We start from the raw sequence: 17,236 nt of genomic DNA, 5'->3' as shown, positions 1-17,236 counted from the left end.
CAGGCAGGCAGGGGTGGGGAGAGGCAGGGAGGAAGCAACTTACCCTCTCTCTTCTCCTGCCTCCTCCTGGCTGAATGAGGGCCGGAAGTGGGGCAGCCGGAAGCAGGGGGCGGGGCTCCGTCGTGTGCCCTGCCCCCCACACCTCACCCGGGGGAACTGTGATCCCCCCCCAAATCGACCTCTGGGTATACTACACAATTAGATACTGTTAGAAAGTGAAGTTTCATCAGGTTCAATTGTCTGGAAGCTGCTGCTGCTTGCTTAGAGAGTCAGAGGTCCCCTGGACACAGGTGCGCTCTTGCACCTCTGACCAACAAGATGCCCAGTCTCATGACTGACAAGAAGAGCTCGAACTGGCAGATTGTTCTGGGCAACTGGAAGATGTTATGGGCAATGGGGTTTTCCAGTCCCCTGTGTGCCAAAGTAAGCAATAAATGACGAAAAATTAAGTCCACAACTCGGTCTGTGTCACCACCCCTAAGCAATGGACACGTAGAAAACGTCCAGGAGGAAGGCGGATGGGTGGGCAGCATTCTTTACTTTGTAGGGTCTGCCTGCCTTGAGGATGTTTTCCTCTGCTTTGAGGCCTCCCGTAGCCCCAGCTTGCCCTGCCTCCTCCTAGTCCTCAGGAGTCCGAAGGCTGAGAGGCCCACAAGCCTGGTGGAAGATCCTGTCCTACAACTCTTTCTGAATCCTTGGATAGGTCACTGTGCAACTGCTTTGATTTTCTAGGGAAGTCAACAGTAACTAGAGGGCAATGGGCTGGCAACTAGTAGTTTAGTATTTCAAGTGGGTAGCATGCCTTATGCTTGCTCTGATTGTCTAACTTAACACTGAAGATGGACATTCTCATACATTGCCAGCTAGATCGTAAGTTTGTGAACTTTTAATGCATAAGCAGTTCAATAGAATATTTTGAGCTGAAAAGTGGACTGGAGAGTTGAACACTTACTGGGGAATAAGCCTGCGCCATCCGGCAAGCCTTTGATACAGGATAACGCGTTTTTCTGGACTTTCTCTATCCATGCCTCTTACCATTTATTTGTGTATTATGAGATTGGTTTTGTAGTGTATGACAGTGCCTTCCAATAAACTGCAACACGTTGGAGTCTGTGGCTGATCCTGCACCCATCACCCAGTCGAGTGCTGAGAAAATGTGGAGCAAATACCAGATGCAGAATTGCTAGGAATTGGTAGAGTATTACGGTGAATGGTGTGGGGATTTTACACAATGGAGAAAATTGCAACATCATCTCCCCCAACTAACACCTATAAAGCTCAATCTCTGTTTTATGCCAAATGGTTACCATTTATAGAAGCAACATTTCATGATAACGTTGTTCCCGAAAAAGTATATTGAAATTATTTCTGCACTGTGATATCACCAAAATTATACAAGTAATATTATGCCTTCGTAATTTTTATTATTATTTCTTTATTATTTTTTATTTTTTATATTGATGCTCACTTTTTTGTTTTCCGTTGTCAGTTACTATGTTATTATAGTCTTATAGCATATTTTCCGCAATGATATGTATAATTGATGTTTCAAAATTGTTGTAATTCTTAAACTTATAAATAAAATTTCAGCAGCACCTTTTCCTTCCTCCATTTCTGATTCCAAGGGAACAATAAGCAGAAAACTTGACACAGCTTCATTGATCTCTGTCAGCTCCCCTGCCCCTATTTCCCCCCCAATATTTATCACCGGAACAATAAGCAGAAAACTTGACACAGCTTCATTGATCTCTGTCAGCTCCCCTGCCCCTATTTCCCCCCCTATATTTATCACCTTGGCATGAATTACTTGGCTCAGGCAACTAATGACCCCTGAGGCAAGTACTGACACAGGAAACTCTGCATACCAATGTGGGAGTGAATGCTGAAAGCAAAATAGATGGCAAACTGACACTAGCCAATGCAGAAACCAGGATCTGAGGCCATGCAATGAAAACAGATATTCCGAGGCAAGGGGGAACCCAGTCGAGTGCTGAGAAAATGTGGAGCAAGTACCAGATGCAGAATGGACCAGTGTTCTCCTACAGAGAGTCATGTACCCACCAGAGTGGCAGGAACCTGTAGCAGTAGCGGCCTCTTCCTTAAAGGGGCCTGATTAAAAATCATTAACGTCCCAGTGTCATCGTGGTATGGTGTGTGGAGCTGAGCAGATTTGCCAGAAGAAAGACATCCCTTCCAGGCCTGTCTCCATCCTCTCACACACCTTCCTTTCCTCCTGCCCCCTTCAGACCTAGACCAGGCAAGGATCTTAACTGATTGTTCCCATTTTATTTATTTATTAGAACATTTTTTTTGCCATCTTTCCAACCTGCCCCCCCTATCTGTGTGAACTGCCTGCAATGTGTGGATACAGATAAAGGGGTGAAAGGCATTACCAAAGTGTTAGCAGTCAACTCCCTTTAAGCAATGATCCATGTAAAATTTGCACCAGGTAGATAAGCGCAGAATGTTGGATTTTTGGAATTAAAGGAAAGTTGTATCATAGCCCTATCAGTAGGGGCAGGACTTGATACAGCCATGATGTTTTCTGGAGCAGTGGCATGAGCATTGGAAGCGGGAGCTAGGGATGTGCGTTCGATTTGTCCGAACCGAATGCCCCCCCGAAAATGGCCCATTCGGACCCCTTTCGGACTGCTGCGGGCCGATTCAGATTCTCTGATCTGAATCAGCTTGCCGCCGAATTGCCGCCAAATTTCAGCAGCAATTCGGCCCCATTATATCCTATGGGCCATTGAAGTCAATGGTGAAAACACAGGGTATATTCTGGGGGCTGGAGGGGAGGGGGCTTGAGGGAGAGGCTCCAAACGCACAGGGTAGCTGCTGGAGCATCTCCCCAAGATACCAACCAAGTTCAAGAGCATTGGACCAGGGGGTCCAATTCTATGGGCCCCCAAACAGCTTGCCCCTATCCCCTCCATTGACCTCTATGGTGGGGGAAATGTAACTTTTTCCAAATCCTTTGATCATCAGATTTTATGGTACCCTCTACACTCCATGCTGCTTTTGCTTTCTTTGATCATAGGATTTTATGGTATCTTCTGCATAGATTTATGGCCATTTTATGGCCATTCAGGTGTGACTTTGCAATCAGTACGGTGTGGCCCTGAGGTATTTGAATGTGGTTTTGAGCTGCACTTTTCCCTCCCCGTTGAGAAAATGTGAAGCGAATGCTAGATGCATAATTCACAAGTAAATTTTGGCAGGCAGATATTGATGACTGGCTAGCCATGCATGACTGTCTATGGCTCCAAAAGGGCCATGACGGGATACTCCAGTGGGAGTGTGGAGACTGCCATTAAGCCAAGCTGCTGCTTGAGCTTCTATCAAGTGGATTTCAGTCTCACAAAAAGCAAGAGAGTTAGTGGCGGGATAATAAGTTATGCCCTCTATCTCTTGCTGTGCATTAAGAGCACCTAAAATATAATCGCTATATTGAACTTCTGGTAGATGTTCCCCTGTAAGATTGGCATGTTTTCTGATCAACGCCCCAGCACAATACTTAGCGGATCTGACTTCCCCACAGCTGCGTAGAGCATTTATGCTGGCCCGATTTAATGTGCTTCCCTCTGCGGTTTTAGCAGGAAGATTTAAGAAAATCCCCTACTCTGTAAGGTTCTGTGATTGTGATTCAGAGGAGATTGAAACAATCGAACATGTATTCCTCTATTGTAGTTTGTATGATGACATTCGGACAGCCTATCTAGAAGATATTCTTAAGAATGATGCCAAGCAATCCGATGACCGAAGGTTGTATCATTTATTGGCTTCATAAAATATAGCAGTTATTGAAGCGGTTGCTAAGTTCTGTAACTGCCTTATAATGAGAAAGCTGTGTGTCAAATCCATAAACTGAATGGCGATTGTGTATGATTATGATCTATGCCAATAAAGGTTTTGAACTTTAAACTCCTGGAGCAACCAAAAATGTGACATCCTGCCCAGGTGCCCCCCTGTGTTCGATTATATGGGCAAGATATGCTGCTCTGGCCACCGTGAGAATAGCCGTTTGCTGGGCCATGAGATAAAGGCCAAACGAACTGCGAACTTTAAATGCTCTACTTTTATTCGTAGAAAAGCTTTTCTAAACCCTGGCATGCAGGCACAAGAAGAGTGTTTTAAGTGGGTTTCTTCTCCGTTTCCTGGTAAGATCAAAGGAAAATCAAGATGGTGGGTGCCGATTGTAACAAAAAGTTTCGCTCCCACATCCTATTAGAAAATCTGGACTAAACTATTTTAAATGGGCTTTGCCTATGAAACTATTCAGTGCCAGAGTTCTCTAGGAGTCATCTATTAAGGCTGTTTAGCACCCTTTAAATCTGATAACACAAACAAGTAAGTTGTGAGTTAGTTTCTTTGAATTATAAACAGCAAACCAGACCAAAAACCTGCAGAGACTTTTATCTTTTATTGGGGGGGGGGGTGTTCTCTTTATTATGCAAGACAGAGATACAGATATGTAAAAATCAACCATACAATTATTGTGAAAACGTGTTAAAATCATCAACGTTCTTAACTTTGCTGAATTATATGATAGTAATATTTTTAAAAACAAACCAGGTTTCAGGTGTTTGTCTCACTGCTTTTAGGGATTATCCAAAAGCTCAAGTCACAGGCACTCAGAAATCTCAACTCACCTTCTTTCGTACTTCCATCCAGAGAAGTCTGATTTGCTTATCACAGCACTGCATATTTATAGAAAACTATCAATCTTACCTTTTTAAAAAACTGTTCTCTCATAATCATGTGATTACTATCTAGATGAGTGATTGGTGCTTAACTCAAATGAGACAATCAACACAAGTGCCAATGAGCCAATCGGCAAGTACATATGAATACATCTCACATAGCAAGAGAAGAAGGCCAATCTCAACTTTTAACCTCTGTTGAAAAGCAATTAGTCTTTCTGTGACCATTTCAATTAACTGTCAAAGATTAAAGTTATTTTAAGCAAACAGAGTTCACTGACAGTTGAAGAGTGCTTGACGTCTTGTTTAACATGCAGAATCAGCACGGAAAAGCCACCTCTACACTACTTCCTTTAGAAGTACAAGATTACTCACTGACTCAGATCATATCTGGCAGCCCTGCTCAAGCATATACCTTCCCTATAGGGACGTAAAGAATATTATTTGCTCTTTGGACAGGCAGGGATAGGGAAAGGAGGCTTCAAATCTGGAACCATCTAGATCGATTTTTTTCTTATTTCATATTGGAAAGTTCAATTATCTTGGGTATCAGTTAAAAGAAAAATAAGCTTCTGATCTGAAATTAAAATCCAGTTTCCTTGTTTGCTCATTCCTGAGTTCTGGTACTGTGAACAATTCCACGCATTTTGCACCTGGGACTCTCTTTCCAAACTGGTGTCTTGTGTCTTTGTGCCAAGACATCATGATGCTCAAGGCTCAGTAGCTTTTGTCCAAACGTTCTCCGCATCTTCCACAATGTCCTTCAGGAAGCACCTCAGCATGTAGAAAGTGGTGACGAAGGAAATAGCTCCTCCAGTCAGAGAGCCCAATATTGGTATGAAACCCAAGGCCAGTTCTACTAACGCCAGGCTTACACAAAGCAATGACTGGGCCAAGTGGTCAGCTACAAATTGGGGTGTAATCTCGCTGGACATTGGAGTCCTTTTCATAGCAGATTTCAGCACTTGGTAATTTTTGCCAAACACTTTTGCAGCTCTGTGGAGAGACTTTTCATCCAAGCCAAAGACTTCATAGAAATGGATGAGCGCTGCTACCAAGATGCCAAGATCACAAACCAAAGAAAGTCCTGGGACAGGAATCGCTCCAATAACACAGGATACAAAAGCAAGTTTCCATATAAGGGCCTCCATAGCAGCCTTTTTCTTTTTGAGGATTCCTCTTGAGAAAAGTGGCATAGCCAGAATTAAGGCATGTCTCTTGAGATCATCCAGGTCATTCTCCAAGGTTTCTTGCAGATCTGGGAAATCATACATATTCAGATCTCGCACGGAGATGAGGAAAACGCTTGGATTGGATTCTCCTGCCTCTGTCAGTTCATGACAACAATTTTTTCGTATCTTCTCAAGGGATTTCTCCATTTCGAAGTTTGGGTCCCTACTTTCAGCAGCCATACTGACATCCATTTTGGAGCGCACAAAGTAAAATTTCTTCTTCATTTTCTTAATTTCCTGGGCCAGGAGGACATCATTCTCAGTGAAACGTTCTGAGCCGACAATCATGAAGAAGTCATACCGGCTAAAACAGACCTTCTTTAGGTAATCCTTTTGTCTAAATTCAGGTGTGCCAATTCCTGGTAGATCCCATATGGTGACATTTGGAAATAAGGGATGTGGATAGGCGTGACACTCCATAGTTGTTTGCATTATTCCAACTTTAGCTGTGCCTTCTTCATAATCGGTCATGCCCCTCAGTGCATTGACAAGGGATGATTTGCCAGCACCCGACACTCCTGTGATGGCAATGTCAAGCTTGGCATTTTGAAATGCATCCAATTCTTGACGAATTTCCTCAGCCACCTCCTCAAGATTTCCATGCATCAGAGCTTCACTCAGCTTTTCAATGTCAATTTGAAAGATTTTTTTAAAGAACATGGAAAGGAATCTACTTCCTTTGGATGGTTTGGTTGATCTAAGAAACAAAAAGAAATATGCAATTTATTTAAGAACTTTTAGGAAGTTCCTGCCTTCACCTGTCTATTAGGCAAGTACTCGAGGCTGCTTACAGATAAAAGTTTTAAAAACTTGAAAGATAATGCCAACCTTAAAAACCTAAGAATAGGAAACCGCAAGAAGTAGGAGCAGCGCAGCAGGACAGATGTCAACAGTAAGGAAGAGCAATAAATCTAGTAATTAACAACAGCCATCAGCAGTTGTCAGAAAAGCCATCAGAACAGGGATTTTATCAGGCGAAAAATCCAATGTAACCACCCGATACCCTTCAAAATAAATTAAGTTTTATAGATTTATGGTAGATCTACAGAGATCCTGCAATTGTTTACGTGTACTGCATAATACTGAAATGCACCAAAAGATAAAGTTGAACATTTATTGATCAGTTTTCTACATCGAAAAGAGATGTGATTCTGTGACTGGAACACTAGTCCTACATCCTTTCTGACCCTAAAATGTACCTCTGGGGGACTGGAGCCACACCCTGGGAAGAAAAATCATCACTGTTCTCCACTCTTGGTCATTTCACCAATCAGATATCACATCTCTTAAGAGCTTTAAACCCTGGTGAGGAAAAAGAAAGGTAGACAGTACCAGGGCTATTTTTGGGCAGGAACGCACAGGAACAGAGTTCCGGCTGGCTCCTGAGTTGGCCACGCCCAGCAGGTACTCATTAGCATAATAGGCCACACCCAACAGCAGGAACTCATTAGGATTGGCTACATTAGGGGTGTGTGGCCTAACATGCAAAGGAGTTCCTGCTACAAAAAGCCCTGTTTTGACAACAAACAAGGTAAACAGAATAAGAAGCAAACGATGGGTGTCGCTGGATGACCACACTTCTGGTAACGAGGGGTGTGTGGCCTAATATCCTAATGAGCTGTGATGTCAGGGTGTGGCCTAATATGCTAATTGGTTTTGCTGTTGGGTGTGGCCTATTATACTAATGAGTTCCTGCTGGCTTTTTCTACAAAAAAGTCCTGGACAGTACATTTATTTTGTCATATCAGAGTGGGACTTAAATTCATTCAGTGTATTTATATATACAAAATATATGCATTTGATTGTCACAATATACCTATGCCTATGTTTAAAGCTATTGTGCAGCTTTTAAAATTGGGATAAAGGTACAAAAAAAAGTTAATTCTAATCCACGTAGTTGCCCCCTCCACCACCCCTTAACCAGGTCAGCATTTTTAGACATACTTTTTGTTCATACGCAAAGAAAATCAAATAAAAAGTTTCAAAAGTTTATTATTGTCATAAAACGAGGAACCACTGACTGGACTTTCAACTGAACTGAAAATTCTTTCTGAGCCTAATTTGGTGATTGGCAGTTTTTCTTTCCTTTTCTTTTCCTGTCTCTGTATATTTGGAGACAGAGGGCTTGTTTCTCTCCAATTAATGGGAGCAACTAAAAGAATATGTGATGCAGAAGATTTATCTCTCCCCCCCCATGTAAACAGACCAAAATGGACGAGTTCCTCATGCCGAATTCATCACCCCTCACCTCTGCTTTTCCAACTTCTAATCGTTTTACTCCCCTCATAAATCTTGAAGAGGAGGCTAATTGTGAAGTTGAGAGGGGAGTTAAACCATGTGGACAGCAAACATCAGCTAAAGAACTTGATCTTATTAACAACAGAAGCCCTGATACTATGCTACTCCACTCCTTACAATTCACAGCAGGAACTGTGGGAAATCAAATCAAGAATTGATTAAACCCAACATACTTGTCAGCTGGTCTTAAGGTAAGTCTCTTCAGAGTCTCGATTTCATTCTCTAAGGTCCTTTGCAGGAGGGGGAAGTCGTAGTTTTCCCGATACCAACTGGAGACGAGGAAAATCTGTGGAGAAGAAATACCAGCCTCCACCAAATAATCAAAACAATATTTCCTGACTTGTTGAAGGGTTGTTTCCTCATTGAAGTCAGGATTGAGTTTTTCATTCTTAATGCTGATGTCCATTTTGGACCACACGTAGCAGAACCGCTTCTTCATTTTCTGAATTGCCTGGGACAGCTGGATGTCATAGTCAGTGAAACGATTCGAAGCTGCGATTATGAAGAAATCATATTGGCTGTAATTTACCCTGTCAAGGTATTCCTTGGCTTTAAAATTAGGCGTCCCAATTCCTGGTAGGTCCCATATTGTGACATCTGGAAAGGTGGGATGTGGGTAACCCATTGACTTGGTTGTTCCTTCTATCACATCAGTTTTGGCTGCCTCCTCATCAAAATCTGATAGACCCCGCAGAGCATTGACAAGGGACGATTTGCCAGCACCTGATATCCCTGTGATGGCAATGTCAAGTGTGGTTTTTTCAGATGCAGTTAGACCTGAAAGGTTTCCTTCTTCCTTGGCAGACTTCTGTTCACGTTCACTGCTCACCACAGGGGCTGAACTTTTCCCACCCATGGCTCTTCTTGAAGACTCAGTTGGCCTGAAAAATAAATACGTCACAATGCCCCAATCCTGCAGCAGTTACATTTTCTTCCCCACAGTTCTCACTACGCTTGGTAAGGTGGGACAAAGAAATCCAAAAATCTCCCAACACTAGTATCACTCAAAACTGACCTTTCCTGGGAAGGGGTATCACCTCAGATATGGAGTAGATAGGGTTGCCAACCTCCAGGTGGAGCATGAAGATCTCCTGGAATCACAGCTGGGCTACACAGTAGACAAATCAGTCCCCCTTGAGAAAATGGCTTCTTTGGAGGGCAGACTGTATAGAATTATACCCACTGAAGTTCCTCCCTCACCAAGCCCTGCCTTCTCAGGCTCCAACTTAGGGTTGCCAGATCCCCCCTGGCCACCAGCAGGTAATGAGGGGTAGGACTGCCAGATCCAGGTGGGGAAACTCTTGGCATTTGGGGGATGGGGCCTGGGGAGGACTGGGATCTCATTGGGGCACAATGCCAAAGAGTCCACCCTCTGGGGCTCTAGGTTTAAGAAGGGGGGGGGATGTTACGTGCAGGATTGTAAAGCGGCCATTTAAATTTAAACCCAAACAAATAAACAAAAATCTGTTGGAAAAGAGCAATACTATAGCAAGAGGATAGCTGTAATAGTAAAAGGGAAAGCTTAATACTTGCAGATATTATGCTTGCCTGGTTATCGTTGCAGGGGTATTCTCGGGAGTAGGAGACTGACGACGCTGATTGGGAGAGAGAGAGAGGCGCACGGCTGGACGAGCGAGGAGGTGGAGGCGAGGAGGTCCGAGCGGAGGTTGGGCAGAGATCTCCAGACATTTCTAGAAGTGGATGTCAGAGGCTGGCAGCATGATACACAGTGGATCCTTCATCAAGTTCCCCTTCTCCGGTGAAATCACTACCCCCACTTTGTCACCCCTTCACACATTCTGGACTGGAACCTATTCTTCCACCATTCAGGGAGCCTTTAAATAAGTCGGGGGGGCGCTCTGGAATCTTCTTCCCCACGTGTTCCCCTGGTGACCCCCATCTGTGCCTCCTGATACCATTTCAGTAGTACTCCCCTCAGTCCGAGCCTGCTGCTTCCCTTACAGGTGTGCAAAAATGGGCAAGTCTCACTTTGGTGTTTTGTTTTGTTTTTACAGCCTGACATGGATTCCAAAAGAAGGAAGTTTTAAAGCAGTCCGTGAGGCATTTTCCATTAGTGAAGAAAAACTGGGCAGTACCCAGCAGTCAGCAAACAGAACAAAAACAAGCAAACAGATGATAGATTAATTATTTGCTATGCAAAGTTCCTGCATGTTTCACTGTGCAGGCTTTGTCAGGGGGAATTAGAAAACCCACCTCATGCAGGAACTGTCCGCCAGCATCTGATTCCCCCATGATGAAGCCCGCATGGCAAAATGTGTAGGGGCTTTGCAGGGGCCATTTCGTAGAAAAAGAGCTGCAGGAGCTCATTAGCACAGCTCATTAGCATAACTTATTTGCATATGCCACACCCCCTGACATCACCAGATGTGTGTCAGAAGGCAACACCCACCACTCAGGCTCCACTGGACTGTTTTGGATTGCTAGCTATTGGGGGGGGGGCATGTGCAGATCTGTCCTCACAGAGGAGGGAGAGCTTGTACCTGAATAAAACTTGGTCTTAAAGGTGCCACTGGACTGTTTTGGACCGGGGGGCCGGGGGGCTCTGCAGCTTACCTGGCTGCTTCTTGCTCTGACTGAGGGCTGCTGGGAACAGGGAGTGGGGCTTGTTGCATGTGCCCGCCCCCTCGGCTCTTTACTGCCGGAGCTCTGCTCCTGTGCACTCCTGCAGGAAATGACCCCTGGGGCTTTGTATTATAAATCATTCATCTATCACTTGGCATTTTTCCCCTTTGGTTCTGTTGGCATTTTCCATTAGGGCCAGCGATTTCCCAAAGCTACTGGATTTGGAGCAAACAGCAGGGTCTCTTGAGGGTTACAACTGGAAGTGTTTTAATTGTGCTGACCCAAAAGCCATCTCTTCCCGCTCGTTTTTTAAAAGGGCTTCAGATTGCTTTGTGGAAATAAAAAGCTGAAATGCCCCGTGAACCACATTTCCTTTTCAATCTACCAAACAATGTGCAAGCCACAATCAGAAAAGCTTCTCTTACCTTCTGGAAACTCTCTACCCTGACTGACGAATAGCTCCTCTGCAAAGATTTGCACAACTCTTTAGACGTCCCTTTTGTAATCTCTGGAACCTTTCAGTTTCGAGGCTGACGTGATCAGTGGTCATAAAACTTTCTGTATTGTGTGGTGCAGATGAAAGTACACAAAAAGCAGAGATAATACAGAACCCTGTGCTTTTCTGGGAATACAAAACCATGTGGGGGGGTTTTCTTTCCTCACCCTGTTTGCCAAAGGGTGGCAGAGTAGACCCAACAGTGTTCAGTGTCCAAGGTATTCTTAAATTTGACCGCTCCTTGGCTCCAAGTTGCTCAGGGGCTGCTACCTCATTCTCCCTCCTCTTCCCCCCCCCCTTACATTATTCTGAGGCCTGCTCTTCTCCCTTCATCCAGTCAGTTTATGGCTGAGTGGGGGCCAGAAGCCGGTCTCCCTTATTACAGCTTCCGTCACCATTACATCACGCTCCCAGCTCTCTTTAGAATCTTTAACGGGGGCATTTCTAGCTAGGTCTATGTGCAAAAGACTTTCACAAATTGGGGGTTTTAGCCACAGGGTTTATATACACACAATGCTGGGTTTCTCCCCCCCCCCCTCAGATTACTGACAGAGCAAGTTATTTTTTCGGATACCACACCAGACCACCTCTTTCTCAGCAACTGGTATGTAAGGGCAGGGCCGGCTCCAGGTTTTTCTGCACACTAGGCGAGGCTGCCTTCTGGTGCCCCCCCCTTGGTGTGCCCACCAATTTGCGCCCACCAATGTGTTTTTGTGCTCTGAATTTTAGGGGTTCGAAAGCCCACAATCCCAGTGTCTTTGCTCCTGATCTGGTCAATTAGCACAGTAATATAATCAATAAACATAAAAAGGTGGGGGGTGGCCCGCAATTTACTACCCTGTTTAGGCGAGGGAGGGGAGGGGTGGCAGGCCAGGAGGTGCCCCCTCTTAAGGGGCCGCTCTAGGCCGCTGCCTAAAAATTGTCTATGACGGGCCGGCCCTGTGTAAGGGTGACCTCAACATAACCCTCTGGACTATCAGCCCAGGCCATAATTTCGTTCACCATGATGAAATTCTTTTGGTGGGTGTATTGTTTTTGTATTTTTCTTATGTGAGTGTGTGTGTGCACCTGGAAGTCATGGTGGCCTCTGGTGACTGACCCCCTACTGGGGGCCTGGGGGATATTCAGAGAGGTGGCTGAATAAAGCCTGCCCCCTCCTCCCACCTCTGGTATTCCAAGGAGGTCTCCCATCCAAGTACTTGCCGGAGTTGACCCTGCTTAGCTTCTGAGATCTGATGAGATTGGGCTTGCCTGGGCTACCCAGGGCAGGGCAGTCTTCACTCAGTCTTGTGGCATTTCAGGTGCTGCTACTCTTCTGTTTGTTGTTCATATAACAGAGAAGTTGATATGTCTCTGCTGCCTCCTGGCATAATAACTACACGTGCACCGTAAGACTCCATCTACACCTTACAAAGTCCTTAGGCTTGCTGGGGAACAAGTGAAATCTGGAGTTATCCCAGAATCACAGCCGATCTCCTGGTCGCAGACGTCAATTCCCCTGGAGGAAAGGGCAGTCTCTATGGCATCACACCCCCAATGGGCTCCCTCTCCCCAGGCATTGCCTCCAAATCTCCAGGACTTTCCTAAGCCAGAGGTGGCAACTTAGATGGGGCTTTTACGCTCCCAGATGCACACCAGCTCCTCTCTCTTTGTGACCACCGCACACAAGGAGAAGTGGCCTTCGCCTCCCTGTTGCTTTCACATCCTCAAACTAATCCACGGCCACAGAGTCTCCGTTGACTCCACTGTACTGTGTTCAGAGGCTCTTTGGCCCAGGGCACGGCTTCCTGAAGGGATTTGGCCAAGGGATCCCTTGAACAGCTGGAGGATCGGCCATGATCAGTGGCTGGATCAAGGGTCTTTCCTTCCCTGCTCCCCCAGGAACTGCCCATTATTTAGGGTTGCAAACCTTCTCCTGCTGTTACAATTGCTCTCCAGATGGCCACGGTTAGTTCCCCTGGAGAATATGGCTGCTTTGGAGGGTGGACTCTATGGAATTATACTCTGCCGGGGTCCTTCCTCTCCCTAAACCCCACCTTCCCCAGGCTCCACCCCCAAAATCTCCAGGTATTTCCCAACTCAGACCTGGCAACCCTGCTATTCTAATATGCTGTGAAACCTGATAGGAGTCTGAAGTCTCACTCAGACTGAAAGGGAAGGTGCATTTGTTTTCCGGAAAGTTATTCCAGTGATTTGCTGACAGGACCGTGACAGGTGCCGCGTCAGATGTCATTTCCGAGAAGTAGGAAAAGTTCTCCTCCACTTGGAGCCACTGGATGACCTTGGGCAAGCCATCGCTCTCTCAGAGCTGTTCTGAAAGAGCAGTCCTCGAAAGGGCTCTCTCAGCCCCACCCACCTCACAGGGTGTCTGTCGTGGGGAGGGGAAGGGAAAGGAGATTGCAAGCCGCTCTGAGACTCTGAGGGAAGGGTGAGGTATAAATCCAATCTCCTCTTCTCTCTTCTTATCAGCCACTGCACCTTTTTTTTTTTTTTACATGCTTCCTTGGCTCAAGGGAGGTTTCCTGCATGTACTGTACATGTCCTCTGCCCCAGGGCTTCAGAAAGTATAAAAATGGAGAACAGTAAGGAAGCTATGTCAATCCCGCCCACAACACACAACACACCCTCATCCATGGCAGCCAGCCAAGAGCATTTTAAAAAGCCACATATTGGAACAGGGAAGTATTTCAAAACCTTAACATGCCGACTTAGGAGGTGAGAAGTCCTTATAGCAGGCCTGCCGGAATAACATAGATACAAGAAAGGAACATATTTGAATGAAGAGAAAGGGCGACTGGAGAGAAATCGAAGAGAGAATGGGCAGCACGGGGTGCACTGAGAAAACCAGGAGACCCAGGGGAAAGGTAGGGTTGCCAGTTCTGGGTTGGGAAATTCCTGGTGATTTTGGGGTGGAGCCTGGGGAGGGAAAGGTTTTTTTTGGGAGGAGTCACTTCAGCAGGGTAAAATACCATAGAGGAGAGGTGTCAAACATGCGGCCCGGGGGCCGGATCAGGCCCCCTGGAGGTCTTCTATCAGGCCCACAGTGGAACTGGCTGTCTTCTGCTTCTTCTTCCAGTTCTGCTGCTGCTGCGTCATCGTAGGTTTGCAGCTTACAGATACACACCTGAACAGCATACTCAAGATTATAACAGCACAGTCATTTTGATGCAATAATTCAGAGCAAGAGGTGTCAGTTATCAGACACTGGTTGTTGTTTTTTTAATTTCATAAATCTTTTTATTGTTTTGTAAAATGCATTACATACGACACATATTGGTTCTAGATTTCTACATATAGCAACTAAGATCATTACTAACCATTTGACAACTATCCGCATACCATACAGCTCTAATACCTGCTAAGCTCTATAAATATAACCATTTATGGTAAATCTGCTTAGCTGGGAGTATATCATTTTTTACCATATAATCTAACACTGGGGCCCAGATCCTAACAAATTTGGTGTAAGTAGGAGTATCACTGTTAAATAAACAAAATATTGCAAGTGTGCTGATGTTTTAAGCATGTTTTTATTTTAAGTAAAACACCCCCATATTTTAAGTTTTTAAAAAACCTATCTTCGCTACCTGGCATTACATTTTATGACACACATGACCCGGCCCAACAAGGTCTCATTTAGGTCAGATCCAGCTCTCATAATAAATGAGTTCGACACCCCTGCCATAGATTCCACCCTCCAAAGCGGCCTATTCCTCATGACCCCGGTCAGGGCTAGTTCAAATATAGGCATGCACTTAAGAAAACCCTAGGTGTCCATAAAGGGTTAGGGTTTTGCATAAAAAGGGGGGGATGAACTGATGATTTATGGTTTTGAAGATTAAAAGGCAAAGATAATGTGCTTACACAGAAAGGTGATCTATTTCTCTTGATCTGACTTCGGACTAAGGTGGTAATAAGTAAATTAGCAGCAAACCAGACTGAAAACTTGTAGAAACTTTTATCTTTTATTGGGGAGGGGGGACGGTTCTCTTTATTATGCAAGACAGTAAGAAAGAAATACAGGCATGTGAAAATTAACCCTACAATTATTGTGAAAACTATAGTTAAAATTATCAAAGTTCCTAACATTATAGTGAGTCATATTTTAAAAAGCAAACCAAGTTTCAGGCACTTGTCTCACTGTTTTTAGGGATTATCCAAAAGTTCAGGTTACAGGCAGTGTCCCCTCTAAGCTATGCTAGTGTGAGCTAGCTTGCAGTTTTCTAGCCTCCGGCTCACAGTTTTTTTGTCATAGGTCAGGAAGGACGGCTCAGGAGCAAACTGATTTCTGCAGTAGCCAAATTGCTTGCTCAGAACTTTAATGCCAGTAGCTCACAAAGTAGAATTTTTGCTCATGAGACTCCACAGCTTAGAGGGAGCATTGGTCACAGGCACCCAGAAACCTCACTTCATCTTCTTCTGGGACTTCCATCCAGAGAAATCTGATTTGCTTATCGAGGTACTGCATACTTACAGAAAACTATCAATCTTATATTTTTTCTAAATCTGTTCTCTCATAATCATGTGATTACTATCTAGATGAGTGATTGGTGCTTAACTCAAATGAGACAATCAACACAAGTGCCAATAAGCCAATCAGCAAGTACATATGAGTTACATCTCACATTGCAAGAGAAGAACGCCAATCTCAACTCTTTACCGCTTCTGAAAAGCAGGTGTCCTTGACCTGGGGAGGACACAGCGGAGGTGATGATCAACAAAACAAACAGGGATCACCTCTCACATGTATTTTTTTGGTCTTGGGCACCTGCTGATTTGTGGCAGGGATGAGGGTTGAGGGGGGGGGAGAGGATCTTTCTGCTGAACTGATTTTTGGGACTGTAAAGCTGCGGTGGCTCAAGTGGTTAAGATGCTGAACTGCAGGCTGTGGAAGGTCGGTAGTTCAGCAGTTTGAGACCCGAGTTGCCGCATGACGGAGTGAGCTCCCGTCTCTAGCTCCAGCTCCTGCCAACCTAGCAGTTTGAAAGCAAGAAATTGCAAGTAGATAAATAGGTACCACTTCAATGGGAAGGTAACAGCATTCCGTGTGCCTTGGTGTTTAGTCATGCTGGCCACATGACCACGGAAACGTCTTGGCTCTTCCGCTTTGAAACAGAGATGAGCACTGCAAGCCTAGAGTCGGATTCGACTGGCTTTCGAGCAAGGGAACCTTTACCTTTACACCACAGTATCTCCCACACAAGGAGCTGCGGTGGCTCTAGTGGTTAAGACGCTGAACTGCAGGCTGTGGAAGGTCGGTAGTTCAGCAGTTCGAAACCCGGCTTGCCGCATGACGGAGTGAGCTCCCGTCTCTAGTTCCAGCTCCTGCCAACCTAGCAGTTCGAAAGCAAGAAATTGCAAGTAGATCAATAGGTACCACTTCAGTGGGAAGGTAACAGCGTTCCATGTGCATTGGTGTTTAGTCATGCCGGCCACATGACCATGGAAACATCTTTGGACAGCGCTGGCTCTTTGGCTTTGAAACGGAGATGAGCACCGCAACCCTAGAGTCGGATTCGACTGGCTTTCGAGCAAGGGAACTTTTACCTTTACACCACAGTATCTCCCACACATAATTCTGGCAGAAAATCTTAACCAAAGATGCCGATTAAAAGCTCGCAATGGAAACAAAGCATACATATAAGCAAACATATGGAGCAGAGGTCCATATAGACATATGGATAACATGGAGGAGAGGTCCATCAGTGGCTATTAGCCTCAAGGTATAAATGGAACACTATGTCTGGGGTCTCCTGCCAACCTAGCAGTTCGAAAGCAAGAAATTGCAAGTAGATAAATAGGGACCACTTCGGTGGGAAGGGAACAGTGTTCCATGCGCCTTGGTGTTTAGTCATGCCAGCCACATGACCATGGAAACGTCTTTGGACAGCGCTGGCTCTTTGGCTTGCAAACAGAGATGAGCA

At 45.1% G+C, this 17,236-nt stretch overlaps 1 protein-coding gene across 1 annotated transcript; it reads right to left on the bottom strand.

The window, feature by feature from the left end:
• Window positions 1-5,413: 5,413 nt before the first annotated feature.
• LOC107114275 (interferon-inducible GTPase 5-like) lies at window positions 5,414-9,089 on the bottom strand. The gene is made up of 2 exons (XM_015415720.1): window positions 8,407-9,089; window positions 5,414-6,632 (listed from the first exon to the last, which is right to left on the bottom strand). The coding sequence occupies exons 1-2, from the start codon at window positions 9,087-9,089 to the stop codon at window positions 5,414-5,416; spliced, it is 1,902 nt and encodes a 633-aa protein (XP_015271206.1).
• Window positions 9,090-17,236: the final 8,147 nt, after the last annotated feature.

The sequence above is a fragment of the Gekko japonicus genome, unplaced genomic scaffold, assembly GCF_001447785.1.
Source record: "Gekko japonicus isolate JY-2015 unplaced genomic scaffold, Gekko_japonicus_V1.1 scaffold4896, whole genome shotgun sequence".
Classification (NCBI taxonomy): domain Eukaryota; kingdom Metazoa; phylum Chordata; class Lepidosauria; order Squamata; family Gekkonidae; genus Gekko; species Gekko japonicus.
This window is presented reverse-complemented; position numbering and strand designations above follow the sequence as displayed.

What these genes read in the sequence shown, in the direction of transcription:
- LOC107114275 (XM_015415720.1), bottom strand. Translation starts at nt 9,089, where the DNA reads ATGGGTGGGAAAAGTTCAGCCCCTGTGGTGAGCAGTGAACGTGAACAG. An exon ending in ACCTTAAGACCAGCTGACAA is followed by an intron (nt 6,633 to 8,406) that starts GTATGTTGGGTT and finishes TTTGTTTCTTAG; the next exon opens with ATCAACCAAACCATCCAAAG.